The sequence below is a fragment of the Protopterus annectens genome, chromosome 9.part0 (assembly GCF_019279795.1).
Source record: "Protopterus annectens isolate FY-2018-M chromosome 9.part0, PAN1.0, whole genome shotgun sequence".
Taxonomy (NCBI): Eukaryota; Metazoa; Chordata; order Ceratodontiformes; family Protopteridae; genus Protopterus; species Protopterus annectens.
Genome location: NC_056743.1, coordinates 936,174,228 through 936,195,537, shown reverse-complemented (window position 1 = coordinate 936,195,537; position 21,310 = coordinate 936,174,228). Strand labels below are relative to the sequence as shown.

The 21,310-nt window shown below is 41.5% G+C and overlaps 1 protein-coding gene across 1 annotated transcript in view; it reads right to left on the bottom strand.

Moving 5' to 3' along the window:
- SPATS2 (spermatogenesis associated serine rich 2) overlaps positions 1 to 21,310 on the bottom strand; it is a 1,115,118-nt gene that overhangs the window by 601,442 nt on the left and 492,366 nt on the right. Inside the window, exon 6 of the mRNA XM_044083679.1 lies at positions 11,170 to 11,419. Within this exon, the coding sequence (XP_043939614.1) occupies positions 11,170 to 11,419 (250 nt within the window). The remainder of the gene's footprint in view (positions 1 to 11,169; positions 11,420 to 21,310) is intronic.

Sequence of the window (21,310 nt, the reverse complement as noted above, 5' to 3'; positions counted from 1 at the left end):
CACACACACGCACACACACACACGCACACACACACACGCACACACACACACACACACACAGAGCGAGAGAGGTGTATGTAAGTTGTCTGATCAAAACACCCAGAAGTACAGTATTTGTCAATAACATCAACCATAGAAGGTCAACAACATAAATGTTGACAGTGTACCATGCATAAGTGAGAAAATCGTCTCACATTCAAAGTAAAAGAAAATGACAAAAACATCTGCTTTTTCTGCAATGGAGCAAGCATCCCCTGCACCCTCACCCCCTCTTAATTATATATACAGAATCCGAGATCGCACTACAAAGGGGCATATCTCACTACCACAGAGACTGATCATCTGCATTGTCAAATTGTGTTAACATAACATGTTGACATTTGGGAGATACACAGACACACAAAACACTTAATTCTAGCATCACAGATTGGATTTGCTAAACCAAATTTATTCCCCTTAGCCCAAAATTGAAGTACTTATTCAAAACAATAATGCTGTAGCAGTATTAACTGATAAACATGTACCATTTTCCTTGTACATGGAAACATGTCAAACAAGTGTCATTATAAAGTTTAAATGCTGGCAATCAGTGACTCTACACGCTACTATCATGTCCTTACCATGTGTTCAGAACTGTTATGTTCAAACACAGGTGCAATGAAAATTATCTTATGTGTTTTGTCAAAAACTTTTATCATTTTGGCGACACTAAAGAGCTACATTATTTTTATCATCTCAGTCACTCTTTATGTCCACTTACAGCTGATCCTAACTTAAACTAATGTCATCATATATCACTGTGGCGGTTAAGAATTTTTATTAAAAAAAAATCAACTAAGGAAAAGGAAATAGAATACTTGATTAATGAAAACTGAAACATGCTGGGAACAAGCTAAATACAATCTTCTGAAAAACACCATATTAAACTTTCTATGAATATATGAAAAAAGCCAGCATGAGATCTATCTAATGCTCCCAAATGTAACAGCTATCTAGTTAAGTGCCCTATCCCCAGCTCTTCTACCCTTACATGTTTCCCTTCAGTACATTTAAAATTGTTCACTACCATTTTGTCTTTCACTTGCACTAGAAGCATATTACAGTATTCACTAAACCCATTGTGTGGGTGGGGTGGTTGGGGGGGGGGGGGCATGTGCCTGAAGAAGGTTAGCCTTTCCCTTGCCAATCAGGCCCTCATCTACTCCTGTATTCCTTCGCTAGCGATGCTTCCCGCCCGTCCTATAAGTTATGCACCTGGATTCCACTCTTCCAGTACCACACCAAATTAGAGCCCTTTACCAGATATTTCAAATTTCCACATACCCGATATTCTTATCACTTTCTTAGTATCTTTTCAATTAGACCTATTTTTTTCTCCTTGAAATACTTTGCTTACTTCCTCATGCTAATGCTAACTGCTCCTTTTCTATACAAGCAGCTCTCTTTGTCAGCTGTCTGTTTCTGGTAAAAATCCCAGCTCCTCTACTACTTTAACTTCAGTTTACCTGTAACACTACTGACTTATTCACATAATTTTTGGGGGTATTTTTAGCCAGTCTTCTCTTTGAGCATCAAGTCTACCCTATCCAATTATGCAGTGGGACCCATTCATTCCCCAGGGTGGTCCAGTCATTCCCTGGGGCAAGAAATGGGTAAAGTGGAAGCAGCAATCACCTGTGAATTAGGAGACGGCATGTTTTTCTATTAAGCCTCATCATCCTATTGTTCACATCTGTAGCATCCAAATGTTTAGGTGGGCAATGGACCAGTGTGATGTACATTCATGCCTCCCACCTGATGTAATCACAGGCTCAGCTTCCCCACCTTGCAGACAACACCCCGCCTCATATTATCAAACTTCACTGGGGATTCACTGAAACAGAATTTGTCCTCAAACATATTCTCCCTTTCCTCTCCATAAAGGGGGGCAAGTAGGCTAAGCTTCACTGTTCCACTCCTCCCCATGTCCACTCTGACAGGTGCTCAAGAAACTCTAGTTGCCTTGGTCATACTTGCATCATAACATTTTAACGCAAGCATTACCTGTAACTATTTCCTGAGCACTCAAAATTCCTATATTCCAAACTACCTATGAATCCATATTTTTGACAATGTCCCTCCAAATTTTGTATGCCTTTTCACTGTTTTCTGGATGACTTAGCCAGGGAGTGACAACTCCCAAATCTTTTTTTTTTAATAATGATTCTCACTAGCCAGCTTAATTCCCATAATCTCACAAACTGCTCCAAGGTAACTATATTTCCAAGAGAGCAATATTCTGCTTCTCAATAAAATCCAAGTGTTTGCGTTTTACCCATTTCTCAATACTATACAGGTTCCTCCTCAAACTATCTTCCAATCTCTAACCATCACCTCTATTTTCGGATTACCAGTATGCGGAGCTTGTTTTTAATACTGTAAACAATCCCAGAGACATAAACGGTGAACAGCTGAGAACCCAATACAAATCTAGTGCGACGCACTGCTAGTGTTCATCCCTTTAACAATTCTCCCTTATAATCAGTCTTTGTATGCTTCCTAAACCATCACCATCAAAATAAATCTGTGATGCTACTCTAAATGCACTTAAATTGTTAGCGACCTACTGTGTGAAGCACTGTGAAAGTACTGCTTAAGTGCAGATATACCACATCCGTAGACATGCAAGATCCAGATATGCACTTTCCACATCCATAGCACTTATCCACCATCACAGTCAGTCATACAAGCTGGGTTCCTTACACGAGATCTTCCAATCGAGAAACAATTTATGCCTATTAACTCATTTCCAACCAAACAGTCCACTAATCTAACCCTCAGGATCCTCCTCACTTAGTATCAATGCCTTTTCTATCTCCTCTCTTGCCTACTTCCCTTTATACAGAGTTACTCCTACTATTGCTCTCTTATGTTGGGGCACTACCTGTCATAAGTAACATACTACACGGTTCCTACAAAGGGACTCTTCAGAACATCAAGCAGCCTTCTGAGGACCCTGGGTGGAGTACATACTGAGCCCTTACATTTATCCATCAATAGTGCATTCATAACATTTCTTAACAAACTTCGCCTGTCTTTCTCCACTTACCTCCTGCTAACACAACTCTTCTCATCTAACATAAGTATTTCTGTAAAACTTTTAAAGGAACAACAGTTGTGCAAGGTACCTATCATAAAAGTATATTTTCCCTTCTGATCAGGTTAAAAGTTGCACAAACTTTTGGACAAAAAATGCCTATAAACATCATGACTCAAAATGACTGGTGGGAAATCTTGTACCACTTTCATAGTTTAAAGTGGCACAAACCAAACTCCTGGGCAAAGAAAGAAATATTAAAGCTTCCCCATAATTATGACTGTCCAATTATCAATTGTTATGATTGGTGAATTTTTACCACTATCCTCATTTTAAAGTGATAAAAAAGAAGTTTCCTCTTCCAGCAGAAAAAAAAAACACATTTGTAATGGCTGATGTCAGGCTTAACTATCTATCTAGACTCTTTCCTATAAAACACTACAGCCTTTACACTGCTTTCCTTACATTACGGCCTATAAAGCTAATATACCACAGTAATACGGTGGCTGACCACAGGCTAAGCAAGACTATAACGTTTTCAGATCCCATTCATCCAACTCAGTCATCACTCACATTTTAGGTACATTACTAATGAGAAATGAGGACAGAGGCAAGTCACTCATCTCCTGTTATAGTGAACACTTCACACAGCTGCACTGTAACATGTCACTGTCCCCAACTTCACAGTAGCTGGTTTACCAATAAGAAGATCACCTGGACAACTGCCACAAAATAACCACCTGTGGCCATGGAAATTGAATACAATCAAGAATATTTTGTAAAGATAAGGACTGCAGACCTCAAATACTGAAGAAGATGCTTCTCAGAAGTAATGGAGGCTGTCCGTAACTCTTGTAGAATGTGGCTCGACTCACTCATGAAATGTAGAAAACAGCAAGGCAACTAGAAATCCAGCTGGAAAGAATTTACTTAGCTAGTGAGGTTCCAGGAAACACAGCTGGTCCCATTCTTTGGAAAATCCTGCACTCTGCACTATATGGGTACAGACAGGACAATGGACATTCTGGATGCAAAGCACGGCCCATACTACTATTTACATAAAAAAAGACTACAGGAATGACCCCTTTAAGAAAGGCTACATAACTTTTTAATTTTATTAATTTTATAACTGGTTAAACCCACTAGGCACACTTCTATTTTCGGTGGTGACACATTATCACTATCTAGCTAACAGAATGCTCAGTGTCGCAAAGCAAGCAAATGAAAATTGAGGAAATCAGAAGAACTGCATGGGGAATGCATAGGAACTTCCAAGTTCTGATGCCCTTTGAAACAAGGTGACTGTCACAAGGATGATCTTTGGGGGAAAAAAAGTATGTGAAGGGAAAGAAACTCAACTTGCTAAAAAAAAAAAAAAAAAAGATTCCCAGTAATGGTGGTCCCAAAGAAGATGGGGAGGCAAGGCAGAATGATTCTTAACAGACAGAGAGGGGAAAAAAAGCAAGCTCTTGGACAGTAAATGAGACCGTCCAGATAACCAGAAATCAGAAGTAATACCAACCGAAAAATATCATACCAGTAAAAATCTCTTAATTTTTAACAACAAATAAAAATCCCAGCTGAAGTCCTTCTGGCTTCCTGGAGCACCTCTACCACCTGCAAAGAAAATGATTTTCTATAAGGGATCAAAATGTCAACATCCAAGCAGTGAGATTAAATGATATACAAAAGCATGTAACACTCTGCCTTACTGCCAAAATGCTAGGCCTCTCTAAACAAGATGATGAAAAAAACTGGCTCTCCTACTCTCTAAAATAAAATAAAGTACAGTTGTGTATACTTAGCATAAATGTAGATTTATTTATTTATTTATTTTATAAGTTTGTTAACCAGAATAGTCCGACTGGGTGTGAGCCCATTTTCAGTGGAGGCCTGGGGAGAAAAGCTCCAGAAATACAATTTACATAGATATTAATATAAAAAGTATAAAATATATTGATGTGAAAAGAAAAATACAACTGTACACAACTGGCATCTAGATAGAACAATAACAATTATGAAAACAATCAATGGTACAATGAGAAACAGACATCATAAAAACTTTGTTGATGGAGGCAAGAATGGTTTTCTATTACACAGATGTTATTTAAGAGAAAAGATTAACTTTATATAAATAGAGAAAGAGGACGACAGAGTTAGAGGAAGGGAATACATAAGAAATGAAAGTTTAGACTCACAGGTTAGATAAGAAGATATATAAGGGGAGATTTGCAGTCATGACTTGTGGGATTTTCTGCCATGAAAGCCCTTGGCCAGCCTGACTACCAGAGAAAAATCTCCCTCCTCCTACAGCCGGCAGATGCCCTGACAGACGTCAGTATGCTTGGGTATATGGCGAGTCAGCTGATGGCATGATCTCCACTTTTTCTTGCCTCCCGAAGGTAGGAGCCCTCCTACATGGAAGTCAACATCAAGGGTCTGACAGAGAATTTAAGCAAGGAAGGAAGCAAGAGGATGGAACTCCTTCACTAAAGAAGTTTGTTCAAGCCTACTCTGTAAGCTGGGGGGGAGAAGGGAGAGAGAGAATACTGCAACAGTGAACACACTCAAACAACTACACTTATGGTATAGTATGCACAACTGTTCTATGTTCTTCATATTTCACTGCTGCAGTCCTGACTGGATTTAGAGAAGGCTGATATGTGGTAATATTTGGTGTGAAGGTATGCACTGAAGACTGGGTAGCAGTTTCCAAAACCTCCTTGGTAGGTACCTCTTTTAAGAAGGCAGTAGAGGCAGCAGTTGCCCTAGTAGTTTGTGTCCTGACAACATCAAGTGGCTTCTTACCATGACGGCTCTAACAGGAGGAGATACAGTGACAGATATATTTAGAAATAGTCTGTTTGGAAACTAGTTTCCCTTCAGAACTGGTGGCAAAGGTCACAAACCTCTGGTTTGATCTTCCTCAAAGTCTTTGTTTTGTCAAGATAGTAATGGAGCTGCCTATGCACAGCCAAGGAATGAAGAATTCTTTCCTCTATGTTTTGTGGTTTGGGGAAGAAAGTGGGTAAATGTATGGCTTGATTTAAGGAGGTGTCTGTCACCACCTTAAGCATAAAGAAGGGGTAATTCCAGAGAGAAACTTTGGATGGAAGATGAGGAAAGGTTCCACTTTCATGAGTGCCTGCAGTTCAGAAACCCTTCTCGCAAAAGTGACAGGTAACAAGAAGACAGTCTTACATGTCAAGAATTTTAAGTCAGCAGAGACAACCGTTTCAAAAGGTGGAGAGTAAGTTTTTCCAAAACAAAATTGAAGTCCCAGGGTGGGGGTGGAGGCCTTCTGGATGGCCTGAAGTGGAGACCCCTCCTAAGATACTGTTTCATAAGAGGGTGAGAAAAGATAGGGGGTTGGGCAGGAATGGGGGCCAAGATAGCATAGGCATGAATTTTTATGGAAGAATAACACAGCCCTTTGTCGAAGAGACTTGCCAGGTAGGACAGAATGACTGTGATCTTGGCTAGTCGGGGATTCTGATCATGTTGCCCTCAAAAGGAAGAATCTCTCCCATTTAGATGAATAATACTTCCTGGTGCTAGGCCTTCTGGCCTCCCTAAAGATGTTCTGAACCTGTTTGTCCAGGATAGGATCCCTGCAAGATGTTAGGGGATCCTCCATGCAGATAATTTTTGAAGTCCACAGATTAGGGTGCACAATGTTTCCTTTGTTCTGTCAGAAGATCTAATCTCAGTGTCAGCTGCCATGTTTTCATGCTGGTTCAGCTGAGAAGCAGAGGGTACCACTGCTGCCTAGGCCAGTCTGGGGCTACAAGCATCACCCTTGGCCCAGTTTCCCTTATCTTTAACAGCACCCTGGGATGCAGAGGGATTGGAGGGAAGACAAGAGATGAAGAGGCCCATCCATGGGAATGAAAAGGCATCGGTTTTCTAGGCTGAATTTGTTTTGTCCCTGGAACAAAATCTTTTCAATTAACAATTCTTCCTGGTGGCAAACAGGTCTATTTGAGACATTCCACTTTTTTTTGGCTATGCTAAGAAAGGTTTCCTGATGCAGATGCCACTCGTGGGGGGTCTGACAGATTTCTGCTGAGGTGGCCTGCTAGTTGGTTGTGCACACGTGGTAAGTATTGTGCCAAAAGGTGTAACCCCCATGGAGTGTGCTATTTCCCAATCATCCATTGCTAGGCGTCCGAGATGGTTGTATTGAGTCCCCCCCTGCTTGTTTATGTACCACATGACCATGGTATTGTCCGTTTTCACCACTAGCACCCCTGGTTTCCAGCATCTGGAAGTGGTTGAAGTGTGCTCCCCAGGCTACCTCTGATGTGTCTGTGGTCACAGTGTGCTCCTGGGATTGGACTCTGAAGGGGAGACCTGGGTTGAGGGAGCAGTGAGTGGCCCACCATACAAATTTCTCCTTGAGGCAAGGAATCAGTATGAACTTGGCTGACAGTGGTTGTGCATGCTGGCACCACGCATTCCTGAGGTACCACTGGAGTTTTCTCTTGTCTACCTTTGCCAAGACAATCATTGAGATACAAGATGCACTGTGCCCCAGAGTCCTGAGATACTCTCTGGGTGTGAACAAGTCCCTGTCCATGATTTTTTGAACGTACAGAGTCAGGAAAAAGATTCTGTCTGGAGGCAAAAAAAGCCTTTTGGAGTATGGAATCTAGTATGGCCCCTAAGAACACAATAATGGTTGTGGGGTCTGTTTGGGATTTTTGATGACTTATGGTGAACCCCAGGGAGGTTAAGAGGTTCTGGGTGAACACTAAGTGAGTTGAATTTTGGCAAGCATTTAGCCTCGATAAGACAATCATCCAGATAAGGGTAAATGTGCACCTCCTTTGCTCTGCAGAAGGCAATTAGAGGGGCTGAAGACCTTGGGAGCAGCAGGCTAGCCAAAGGGCACAGCAGAAAACTGACGGTGCTTGCTACCTGCTCTGAGGCACAAAAATCTTCGGTGCGATTCCTCTATGAGAACATGCAGGTATGTGTCCTTTACATCTAGGGTAACCATGAAGGTCTTTGGAGAAATCAAGGACAAGAGTTTTTGAAGGAAGGGTCAACATCTTGAATTTTGGGACCTGTAGGTACTGGCTGAGGACAGACAGGTCCAGTATAGATGACCATGTGATTTCCTTCCTGAAAAAAAGGAAAAGCCTGGAGTAGAAGCCCCTTCCTCTTTGGTATTCTGCTACAATTTCCCCTGAGCCCTGGGCACATAGCATCTCTAGTTGGGAAATGGCCTCTACCCTTTGGTTTGGGGAGATGTCTGGGAAGCTTGACAGCTTCAAGGGCTGCTTGAATTTCAGCTTGTAGCCCCATGAAATGATAGTTAGTACCCATTGGTCTGAAGTGATGATGGACCAATTCCCCTGGAATAATGCTAGCCTTCCTCCAAGTCTGGGAGAGGGAGGGTAAGGGAAGGGAGGGGGAACCATCATGGAAGAGTCATGACTGTTACCTGCCAGGGGCCTGTGGTCTGGAACTCCCTGGCCTAGAGGTTTCTGGATGCCATTGCCTGGGTCTTTACTGCCATCTCTGGTCCTTTCCATACGTGGCTTCCTTTGCCTAGCCTTAGATTGGGAGGGAAAGGACCAATGCTTGGAAGGATAATTTGTACTGAAACGAGGGGGCTGCACCTGCATGAAATCTTTAACAGTCTGCATTTTTTAGAACAGCTTCTGCTTTGGGACCAAATAGGAATTTCTTGTCTAAGGGGACATTCAAGAGGTTTGATCTGACATGCTCTGGGAGGGACTGTTACCTCAGCCATGTGCATCTCCTAATAATAAAGCATGTAGCTGCAGCCTTGCTGGCAGCTTCCATAGCATCATACCCACAGTGAAGGGAATGTTTAGCTACCTGGGAGCTAGAATTGCAAAGGTCCAGTAATTCCTTAGACAGCCCCTTGTTCTCTAACATCATAAGCTTCTGTCTCATCTGATCCAGTAAAGTCTCCTGGTATTTTATCATGTGGAACTAGCAGTTTAATGCCCTCATAGACAAGGTGGTGTAAACCATTTTGCCAAATTTGTCTAGGGACCTGCTTTCTTTATCTGTGGGCAAAGGATTTCTGGAGGAGCTAGCTCGGAATCCTTTGGGGCCAAAGGTCACAACCTCTGGGTCAGCTGCAGGATTCTTAAATACATGTTTATGAGAATCCAAAATCCTATAAAATCTGTCAATCTGTCAGGTTTTCTAGGGGAAGGATGGAGGGGAGTCTGCTTTCAAGGAAGAGTCCAGAAAGACTACATCCACAACCTCCAAAAGAGGAGGGCTGGTGAAGGGTTTATGTTCAGGGAGGCTGAGGAATTACCTTATCCTTTTCTTTGACTGAGGGAAATCCTGGGATTCCCAATGGAAATGTTCCCTCAAAGATAAATTCACAGGAGGGGAAGCAGAGGCCAGTTTCTCCTCCTAGTACGAGTTTTCAAAGGATACCATGGAGGAGCCCTCTTCAAAAACAGAATCCTCCTGGTCAGAATCCTCATCTGACTCAAAGGGATCAGAAAGGAATTCTGGGAAGGGGATCTCTTACTTTTTCCTCGGGCGGATTCAGAAGGGGGGATGCCTACCTCTAACAATGGACATAAGGTTCTCTGTCAATCTTACAAGGTCCTGCTGATAAACCTGTGAGTGGGAACCATTAGGCCTTGGCTGGGGCACAGAAGAAGCCACTTTCTTAGCAGTAGCCCTCAGTTTAGGCCTGGCAACATCTGAAGCAAAGGCACCAGTCTTGCTGAGAATGGTCGATGCTAAGGTCTGATGCCATTCAACGTTGGCTGTGCTGTGGTTGTTGGAAGCCAAGAACTGTAGAGCAGTCCTGAACTTGACTAACGAATGGAGTCCTAAGGCTTGGGCAGATGTCAAGAGACCAGATGGCGTATTGGACTCCAAACGGGTCTTGATAGAGGCCTGTGCCACCACCTCAGTCATGGAAGAGGGCTGCAAAAGCATCTCACCTTCTTCAGCAATAAGCCTGGGAGGACTGGCTGATGGCAAGTGGACATCGTTCGAGGCCTTAAGCCTAGGACATATATCCTTCTCTCATATACGCTTAAATAACCTGGCTTCAGATTGAATGGCAGCCACAGTGACATGCAGTCTACCTGACACTTCACTAAGGTGTCTAGCTAAAATCATGGCCCTACAACTAATCATTCTAAAACTGAATCTGGCGCAGAAGCGACAGCTGGGAATGTTGTGATCTGGGTCCAAGCAATTTACGCAAAAAGAATGGAAGTCTCGGTGTGGAATCAGTTTACCACAACAGAAACAATTATTGTTTTTCTCTAACATTAGTCAAAAAATACAGAAAGGGTTTCCCAACGGGGTACTTAGCTTTCTGAAGTTTTCTCTTTGGTGTGGCCCGACCAGCACAATGACTGAATCTAGATGACGTCTGCTAACTCCTCTTATACCAGAGCATACATCAGTCAGGGCATCCACCCTGCTGTAGCAGGGAAATTTTTCTCTGTTAGTTGGGCTACTCAAGGAGATTCCACGGTGGGAAATCCACAAGTCAAGGCTGCAACACTGAAATACGAAGAACATCTGTCTTTTAAATTTCTGTGAAATATGAAGAACATCTGTCTCTTCAATTATCGGATAATCAAATGTTCAGATAATCAAACATATAATACTGCACACATCCAGAGGTATGCAAACCTCTTCAGTGCAGCTGCCAGTGGTTGATCACCCCCCAGCCACACACACACATTTACAGCTTTGTCAAACCTCAACTGCTGCCAGAGGATAGCTTGCTCTCTTCTCTTCACACACACACACACACACACACACACACACACACACACACACACACACACACACACAGTCAGCCTCTGTCACCCAATATGCAGTATTCCTAGAGTGAATCAACTAATGAGGACGAACAGCAAAGAAAAAGAGCTATGTAAACCTAATGTAAGAGAAGTTAAAACACAGCAAATTAGTCTATCAGGCCTAAAAAACTAGTGAACTCAAGAAAAACATGCAAATGATACCATTTAAAAAAATATTTTTCCTGCAAATAAATATAAGAAAATAAAAAGCATGCCCCACAAGCTACTTAATCTTTTCACAGCAGCAGAGCTTCCCTTACCCACCTGGAATATCAGAATTTGCAGGTTCAGAATCATCCAGCTCTCTGGCATCTACAGAGACAGAATCAAGCTGCTCACTAAGAGAATCCACAGATTCGGTATCATTCACAGAACCGTTGAAATGGTAACCATTCATTCCATCCTTTTCAGAAGGGATGGTCAGCTGTTCACTGTTGGGCACTGGGATACTGGAATCTGCTGGAGCAGGGGGGGCTTCTCCCTGAGGTTTGGGTTTGCTCTTCTTCTTTTTGTTCTACAGAAGCAGAACAAGTGTGTTGGTTGTGTTACAAAAGCTGAAAACTACAAAACATTCATGCACAGCAATTTAACCATCCACGTACTTTAAATTACACTACTACATTAGACAATGAATACAGCAATTAACTGTTTTCATAGAAAATTCCAAAAAGTTGCAATAGTCTTCTGTACATCATAGGACTTAGTTATTTTACCCCACTTTTCAACATAAAAGTTGCATACACACCATAAAGATACATATGTAGGAAATATGGCCCATCTTTAGTAATGTCAAGACTGCATGTCATAGGCATTAGACTTCTCACTGCCTAAAGCTTTCTCAGTCTGCTTGGTGTCCTTCAGTACCATCATGTGTCTTTCCGCCCTATTCGCCACTTCTTCTGGAAAAGCATAAGCATTCATTAAAAATAACAGAAAATACAGCACAAGACAAGAAAAGAAACCTGCTTAACTCAGACTGAGGAAAGGTACTGAGTCTTACTGAAGACAGCACAGAAGTTTTGCAGATCTATCATTATGGAAATACACGTGTGATAAGTGGTCCACCTTTGGAAACCATCACATTAGTATTTAGCAAATCCTCCACAGTGATGCTAAATAGCTCTTGGATAACCTTGCTCAGAGTAATGTCTAGTTTTTACTACTTGGCAAAAGTATTTAGAAAAGACCAGGTGATCGCAGCACGTCCACTGTGGTACTGAACCCAAATTTTGCTGATATGGTAATGGCTCTGGCAGAACAGGTTTTTCAAGTGTGCTTCAGAGAACAGAATTTCATGCACTCTGTCAGCTACCTGGTCAGTGTATACAGGAACAATTAGCCATTCCTTCTGAAGTACCGTATCTTACAAAGGTAAAATATAGTTAGCTATGAAGGTCCACATAGTAAACTAGGTATTCACCTTTCTTGAAATAATGGTGAAAGAATACTAAGAAGGATAGCCTGGTTTAGGTTAGATTAGTCACTGTGGCCAATTTAGACACAAAGTGGCAGGCAGTTCTGAAAACTACCCTCTTCATAGAATACTACATATAGAAATTTTAGTGATAAGGCTTGTAGTTATGATCTCCTCCTTGCTGAAGTTAGTGACTAAGGAAAAGATTCAAGGTAGGGGGAACCCCAAATCAACTGTTAACTGCTAGTTCCAATGGCAGCTTGGAGAGCTTCTCCAATACAAAGTAAAGATCTCAGGGTGGAAGCAGCCTCTGACTGGAAGGCTTTGCTAACATTCATAGAAGTGAACAATGCAGACTGAACATCTCAGTAAAAAGTTTGAAATGGCCACTAGTTGTAACCCGCTAGAAGAATACCAGATGCCTTTGTTAAACAAGTACAGCAGCTATTCCACAACTGTGGAGAAAGATAGTAACTTAGAATATAGGTCTGGTCTCCGCACCCATGCAAATGAGCCATTTACTTGCTGCTGCAGTTGAAGTTTATTTCTAGTGGATGGGTGTTGCAATGAACTAGGCATAATCAATAAATTTCTTGGAGTACTGAGGACTATTGGCTATGGCTGGAAACCAGGGAAGCCATGTGGACAGTTCAGGGTACTGAGAATCAGGTAAGGTTTGTGGGGATGGCAAAGAGACTGATCTTTGAAAGCCATGAGCTGCAATGGCCATCCAGCAGGTGGAAAAGCAGTAGTGCAAAGTTTGATGGGGCCATGAATAAGCATTTAGTAGGGCATATTATTTATACGTTGGGGCTGGAGCTGGATTTGCAATAGTGAAGATGTACTCCCAAGGGACCAAGAAGAGAATATATACTTAAGAAACCTACCCTCTTTTGGTCTATGAGAATATCTGGTACGAAAGAAGATGTGAATTTTGTACCATAAACTCAGAAGGAATTTACATAGTATTCTCCCAAGTACGGTAACTATGTAAAATGTGACAGAAATTGCATTCCGCAGGAACTTGTGTTTTCAATTGGAAACCTTGAGAACCATCTAATCCAGATATTGGATCATACACCACTAAAAAAACAAGATGCAAGACAATGTAAAAATTAGTAACTGGTGCTTTCCAACTTATCTGTAAAAAACTGGAATTTAACGATTTGGTACTGTATAAGATGCAATAGTTATTCGGAAGACAATTACTTTAGAATGGATAGCTAGTGAGGAGAAAAAAATATGAAAACAGAGTTTAAAACATGGCAGAAATAGAGGTTAAAAGTAATAGAAATTACTCAGAAGTGTTAATAAATGTTAATGTGTTGCATAATCTCACAAAACAAGAACAGAAGCAAATGCAGAGTGCTTAAGGGAAAATAAGGGAGCATTTGGACAATATACGCGAGTTCACATGAGTTGCTGTTAAGTAGCTATTTTTGATGATAATTCTACAACACACAAAAACTTTTAGTAAAACAAAAATTTAAGCAACAGAAATTCAGAATGGCTTGTAACCAAAGTTGGGGAGCCTATTACAAGAAAAATAACCAGAACTCCCATACAGATACTAAAAATACTTTGCAAATTTATGACAATGTGCAAAACAGAAGAATGGGGAACAAAGAAAAGGCACAATTGGAAATATTTATTGAAGACTTGAATATGAGGAAGATGAGGCTCAACAATTAATAGCAAAAACAGGAAGAGATGAGATAAAAACTACTGATGAATAAACATTTGACTGGGAAGTTTCCATGAACAGATGATAACCTTATGGAAATCTGTAAGTTAGGAGGACAGATAGTAATAACAATGTTTAAAGTTATATTTAACAGCATTTTAAAAGGAAGTACCAGCATCTTGGAAGAAAAGGGTGGGGGATGGATTAAAGGTAAAAACCCTCAGATGCTTCATATAGACCTTTTCAATTTCAAGCCATTACTATAAAATGCTTACAGCTATACTAGCTAAGGCAGTGGCAAACATTTTACCAAAGTTGATAAGATGTGGACCTATGTGGTTTTGGAGAGAGGAGGCAAACACTGGACAATAACAGAACAATGATATTGCAGAGGGAAGCAAATGCAAACAAATTCCGATATAGCTGGGCTCTAATGAGAAAATATTTTTTAGAGTGAACTGGAAGTATGACTATGGCAATTGTAGCATTTGCACACACTGTTAGAATAAAGCCATTAATAAGGTGAATATACAAGGTACAAGGGGCCACACTGCTGTCTTTTTCTTTTTTTTAATAAAAGAATTAAGTTTAGAGTGCACTACTCTAAAGCTGCGTTTGAAGACAGGAAGCAGGCAGCAATCTCCTCCTCCATCACTGTTACTTGCTTCAGCCTGCTTGAGCCACTGGCAAATAAAATAAGGAATTCACAAATTCAAGGATACAACTGTTACGATACCTCAAGAAAGTTAACTATAGTTGCAGATATTATTTTGTACTTGATAAATCCAGAAAAGGGTGGTTTGGTTTAGTGGAACAATTTCACAAGTCTTTTTTGGGTTATAAAATAAAAGATAAAACTGCTACATGTTCACTCGTGAACTGATTCAGTAATATCCATACTTCCAGAAACATAAGATAAAGTATTTACGTACATCAATTAAAAAGGATTCTGTTACCACAGCTAAGGATATGTGGGAAGAAGGAAAACAAAGCAATTTAAAAAACAAACTGGAGGCTGACGATATTTTTGCTTTGGACAGCAATATGCAAGCAGTGGAAACATTTTTAGTCTCCTTACTCTTATATACAGGTCAGGCATATTTTTATCACCCGCAGGACTTGGGGAAATTTATCGGGGGGGGGGGGGGGCAAGAGTCAAAAAGTACAAGTTGATTCTCTCCGCAGAAAAAGGTAGCTTAGAGTTACCTGACTTGAAGAACAAGTCCATCTGGAGAAACAACAACCAAACAGAAAATTATATTTTTACATTAACATGAAGCAATCTTGGAACTAAGCCAGTATGGGAATGGAGAAAAGAAATTTTACGCAGAGATACATCTAGAAGTACATGTAGGGAAGAGGGGGGGTGGCGTTTACTGGCAGAAATCAGCAAAGGAACCAAGGTACTGGCAGTAAATAACAAGAGGGAAACAAATTAGGATGATGTTAAGCAGAGGTTTGAACTGCAGGTTACAGACAGACTTCCCTATCAAGGATCGATAATAAGAGTACAGCCAGAAAGAAAGGTACAGGGGAGTGATAAATGAAAGATCAGCTGTGACAGTTTTTTTGGCTGCACATATAATAAAAGCTGCTGTAAAAAGGGATAATTAGCAGAGTATATACAATATTGCATAGCTAAGAATCAATCAGAAAAGGTTACAATAGATTTGGAAAACAGAAAAGAAAGGCAATTTACAAGAAAACAACGGGGAGAAATTTTTAAGGTTCCATGTATACAACCAAGTCCATATGGTTAAGAATTTTTGCATGGAAGTGTTTGCATAGGCATTTTTACATAGGAAATAGACTTCACAGAGGACTCCGCAAATGCTGGAGGTGACAGTGAACACAGAGGTAATTAGGAACAAGCTTTTTGGAAATGTGACATTAAAGCATAATTTTTACCAGAGCATTGTTTCATCACTACTAACTGTGTTTGCATCAACTCGTATGTCATGAATACTGCAGCAGTGAACAGTAGGGCATCTACTGTTATGGTAAGTTCTTACACTGCTGTACTATGTCCTGACTGAAATCACTGTGGCAGTATTCTTGACATAAGAGGAATTCCCAGAGTTGAAGGCGGAAGGAAGGGTGATTGGCAACTGAGTAGAAGAGTTGTCCAGTAGTTTGGGCAGGACTGACCTAACAAAGGCTGCCCTGGACCTAGAGAAAGCATCAATTTTCTAGTGTTTGGTAAAAGTGTGTACTGAGGACCAAGTGGCAACCTCCAAGATGGACTTGTAGTCTACTACTTTGTGAAAAGCCCCTGAGGAAGCCAGTCCCCTAGTGGGATGTGCTTCCGAGCAGGAAGGCAAGGTCTTACCATACTGTGAAGTAGCAGAAAGAGATAGTCTCAGAAATCCAAGATGTAATAGTTTGTTTAGAGACTGGCTGGTCCAGCTTAGAACTCAAATGATAAAAACAGCTGGTCAGTCTTTCTGAAGGATTTAGTTTAATTCAGATAAAAGCTGAGTTGCCTACGAATGCCCAGAGAATGTAAGATACTTCCCTCCATTTTGTGGATTGGGTAAGAAAGTGGGTAAGTGAATAGCTTGACTGAGGGGCAGCTCATTCAGTACCTTAGGCATGAAGGATGGATTAGCCCTGAGAGTCACGAAGTACTTGTGAAAAATAAGGAAAAGGGGAATGGCCATGAGACCCTGTAATTCAAACAATCCTAGCAGAGATGAGAGCCTGGAGAAGGACAGTTTTCAAACTACATAATTTTAGAGAAGTGGGAAGATGATGCTGACTCGAAATGAGGCAGTGTAAGCTTTTCTAACACAAAATTAAGATTCCAAGGGGAGAGATGGGTTTACTTGGTGATTTAAGATGCAGGACTCCCCTGAAGGAAAGCTTGATCTCTGCCCTAACCTTAAGTTGAGTGCTAAGAGGGAGGCAGGCATTGATAGCTGACAGGTGAACTTTTATCGGACAGCAGACCAAACCTGATCAGAGTAGTTCACAGAGATACTGCAGTACAGCAGGAACTTGTGATAAGAGTGGGTCCCGACTATGTTTGCAGCACCAGTAGGAAAACCTTTTCCACTTATCTGTATAAGATTTTATAATAGTGGGTCTCCTGGCCTCTTGTAGGACTTCAACAACCTCTTCAGAGGAGAGGTGTCTGAGGAAATAAACCCTGTTATCCATCGAGTCAAGCTGAGGGAAGGAAGACTTGGATGGAGCAGCAACCTTTTTTCTTGGGTTATTGGATCGGGTCTATGTCAAATAAACGAACACTTGAAATGTCGATCATATGGTCGAGACCATATGTTCGACATTTTAAGAGTTTGAAGGTTGTCTTCAACGGCGCTGTACATTGCAGAATGGGAGAATTTCCCTTTTCTGCACTGAAGTGCGGTCTCGGAGTTGGTATATTTAAGTAGGGGGGTGTGGGGGATGCAGGGGGTTAAGGTATGTTTTTCTTTTTTTTTTTTTTTTATTATATATTCGAACTTTCAAATATCGACCATATGTTATCGAACATATGGTATTCGACATTTTGAAAGTTTGAATCTATTAACAGACCCATTGAATCTGGTTGATGAGCTACTCTATTGCAATTTCCCTCTGCCAGGTGAAATAGCAAAGGAAACCAATGTTACCTCAGCCAAAATGCTTCAAGTAAAAGGAGTTTTGGTGGTTCCTTTTGTGCCTCAAGAAAAGTTTCTGGATAAAGAAGCACAGGAAGAAAAGCATAGAGGAACTTCCCTGTCCTCTGGAAGGAAAAGGCATCTGTCCTCTAGGCTGTGAGGGATTGAACTTTCCCCAGGGGAGGAAGGCATGCATTTTTTTTGTGTCCAGTCTTGCAGCCAAGGAAAACAAAATCGTGTGCAGTGACTATGTGGGATTTTTGCAGTTAATAGTGAAACCCAGACCTCTCAAAAGTTTGAGGATTAAGTGTAGATGCTGAAGAATTCCTGGACAGAGAGCCTGAATCAGTAGGTCATCCAGGTAGTTGAAAATTTGGACTTCCTGACTGTGACAGGAAGCTACTACTGGAGCTAGACACTTCACAAACACTCTTGGAGCTGTGGGGAGACCAAAAGGCAGAACAGTAAATTGAAAATGCTAGGAGCCAGAGGAAAACCTGAGGAATCTCCTGCAAGAAGGACAAATGGGTATGTGTAAGTAGGCATCCTTCATATCTAGTGACACTAAAAGCAGGGGAGAGGAAGAAAATCAGAACAGTGTGAATACAGAGCATTTTGAAAGGAAGGTAGTGTTTAGGAGAGACAGGTCTAGGATGGGTCTCCACTGCCCTTCTTTTCTTGGGACTAGAAAAATCCTGGAGTGAAACTTTTTTCTCATAAAGTCCTTTGGGACTTGCTCAATGGTGCCCTGATTTGAGAGGTCTTGAATAATGCAGCCGAGAAGGGATATTTGGTTTTAAGGAGGTTGTATAGCATGCCTTTCACAGGGAAAATATTTTCCCCAAGACATGGCATAACCATCCTTTATGATGGACAGGACCCACTTGTCTGCGGCAATAGCTTCCCACCTGGCCAGGAAAAGTGACAGTCTTTGAGAATGGGGAGTAATGGAGCTGATGGTGGGGGCAGGGGTGCTGCAAATTTAGTCACAAATTTTTGCTTCCAAAAGGAAGTCTCCCCACTGGAGTTTCCCTATAGGATTTCTCAAAGTACTTTTTCCTGTTTTTTTTTCTTTGTTTCTGAGCTGTCCTATGATCCTTTCTAATGAAGAAAGTAGATATAGATGGGTAGTTCCTACAGTATCTAGTAACTAAGGAGAGCAGACTATATCTGCAGTCTTTCATGGTCTTACACTGCACAGTTTTGAACTTTTTCCAAGGAAGAGTCTAAAGTGTTCTATTTTTAAATCCTCCGGGATAGGCTGACTGCAAAGACATGCATATCTGTGAATAACCGAACCAATGGCAGCTGCCCTGGAAGAAGCATCTACAGCAGTATGACTGCACTTAATACTGTATCTGGCTATTTGAGTGACCTGAGATGGTAAGCTATGCATTTGATGCTTACTACTCTGCTGTAGGAGGGTTTAGAATAACTTTGCTTAAGGAATGCAAAAGAGAGAGCAAGTACTTTATCACTGGAGTCTGGTAGTTAATTGACCTAAAAGCAAGGACAGCAGAGGTGTAAACCTTTCCCTGTATACCCAGAGCCCTACTATATTTGTCCACAGGTAGGGCAGTAGCACTGGGAGGCTTAGAGAGCTTATCTGAAAACAGAGATACTGCAGAGGGGTCTGACACTGGATTCTTGTACAAAAGAATGTAGGTCATTAGGCACCTTGTAAAACCTGTCTGGTCTGTTAGTGGTTAAGTGGTTGGTGGTTAAGAAAAAGGAGTAAAAGAGGTGACTGAAAAGTCCTGGAAAGCCTCAAGGGCAGGAGGGAATGGAGAAAGGTTCAGGGGTACCCATCTCCAGGAGGCTATAACACCCCTTCTGAACATCAGAGATCTTAGTGGATTGCCACTCAAAGTGTCATCAGGTTCTGTAAAGTCTCCCCAAAGGAAGCTTCCTCAATAAGGAAATCTGAAGACAGGGGGTCCTGTTCATGTGACGAGTTTTGTGTAAGGGAATGCAGCCAAGAGGAATAGTCCAGAGAACGGTCAGAATCATACTCCTAATCCTCAGGAAAAGAGGAAACCAGGGTACGTTTCTGAGGAGTAGCCTCTGGTTGTATTGACCCAAAGAAGGGATGCTTCAAAGATATAATAGGTTTGAACAACCCTCCTTCTCCTTAGCTACTGAGGGACAGGCCACACTTTTCTCATGTGAGGTCTGGCGGGGGGGGGGGGGGGGGTACAGGGATACTGGCTGACATGAAAGTCTTCTGCTTTTTCTTTTTAGGCATGACATCTGCCTGGATGAGATACGAAGGATGGGCACCTGTGTGAATTCTATTACAGCACCTGGGATCTCTTCCCTAACTAAAATTTGAGGGACGCCATGCAGTCCCTCGGAAATGAGGAGAGACACTTCATCAGAAGTATCAGCATTCTGGCAAGGGCTCAGGAGTCATACCAGCCTCAGAAAGGGTCACAGTAGCATGCAACTGAGAGGTAACATGATGTACTGCAGGTTCTGGAACCTCAGCGAATAACATCAGAGTCAGAAACATTTGACTGCAGATCCATTCAAGGCTTCTCTAGATTTTCTTTGGTGGCAGAGAGACATCTGAGGATGCAGAGTCTGTCATCTAGGACTGGGACAAATGTTTAAGACACTGAGTGTCTAGAAGATGTAGACAGTGGGAAGCCTAGACGTAATAGTTTTAGGAAGAAATGAATGACAGACTGAGCAGGATCTGTGATCATGATCCAGGTACAGGCAAAAAAAAGACACTTAGTATGCAAGTTCTTGTATGGAATCTCTCTACCACACTCACACTTACCCCTCTAGCTGACATTTAAAAACTTTAAACAAAATGGCATAAGTAAAAAGGAAAGTTCCCAAAAAGGGTACTTACTTGGCTAAATGATCAAAGCAAAGGTACCAACGACAAAGGGAGAGTGGTCCAATGGATGCATGACCTGTGTTCTGGCTGGTGGCGAGACAGTCTGAGGATTCATGCTCATACGTCCATCTATATACCCCAATGCATATTAAATGAGTTCATGTGCAAGACGTACAACCTCGGGAAGATAAAAGTTTGGGATGCCAGCTGGACATCATTAGTGGCAACCCATATGTCAGGAATACTGCAACAATTACTTCAATTAGGACATCCAGCTAAATGGTTAAGACTCTCATAAAAAAAAGTTCTGCAGAAAAGCTAGGACAACTATCATCTTGTAACTCAGGAATATACAAATAACCCACCGTAGGGACTCTCCTCTCAGCACCATAAATGCTGACGGGTAAAAGGATAAAAAGGCAGATTGCTTACCTTAGCAATACTGCTGAACCCAGAAAAATAAAGTAAAAGAAATGTTGCAAAAAATCAGCAGAGACAAAAATACTACTGCAGTTACTTCAGAGGCCTAACAGAGTAACAAATCGGATACAACGCAAGAATCTAAAATCCATGGAAAACTCCACAGCCTGAAACTGCATCTGCAGGTAAAACAGATGAACCAAGATCCTCTGTAGGTTTTGAAAAGATAAGCTGTGGAGAAGGAATTGCCAACATCTATACAAGGCAAATACATTAAAACTGAATTTTCAGTAAGAATATCAACCAGAAAAGTTACAATAAATAATTTCACAAGGAAACAGAGACCATGAAAACTGTGACAGTCAAAAGCTGCAGAAAGAGACTCCTGAAGTTATTTTTACAAAAAAGCTGAAAGGCAGCAAGAATTGTCCCAAAAG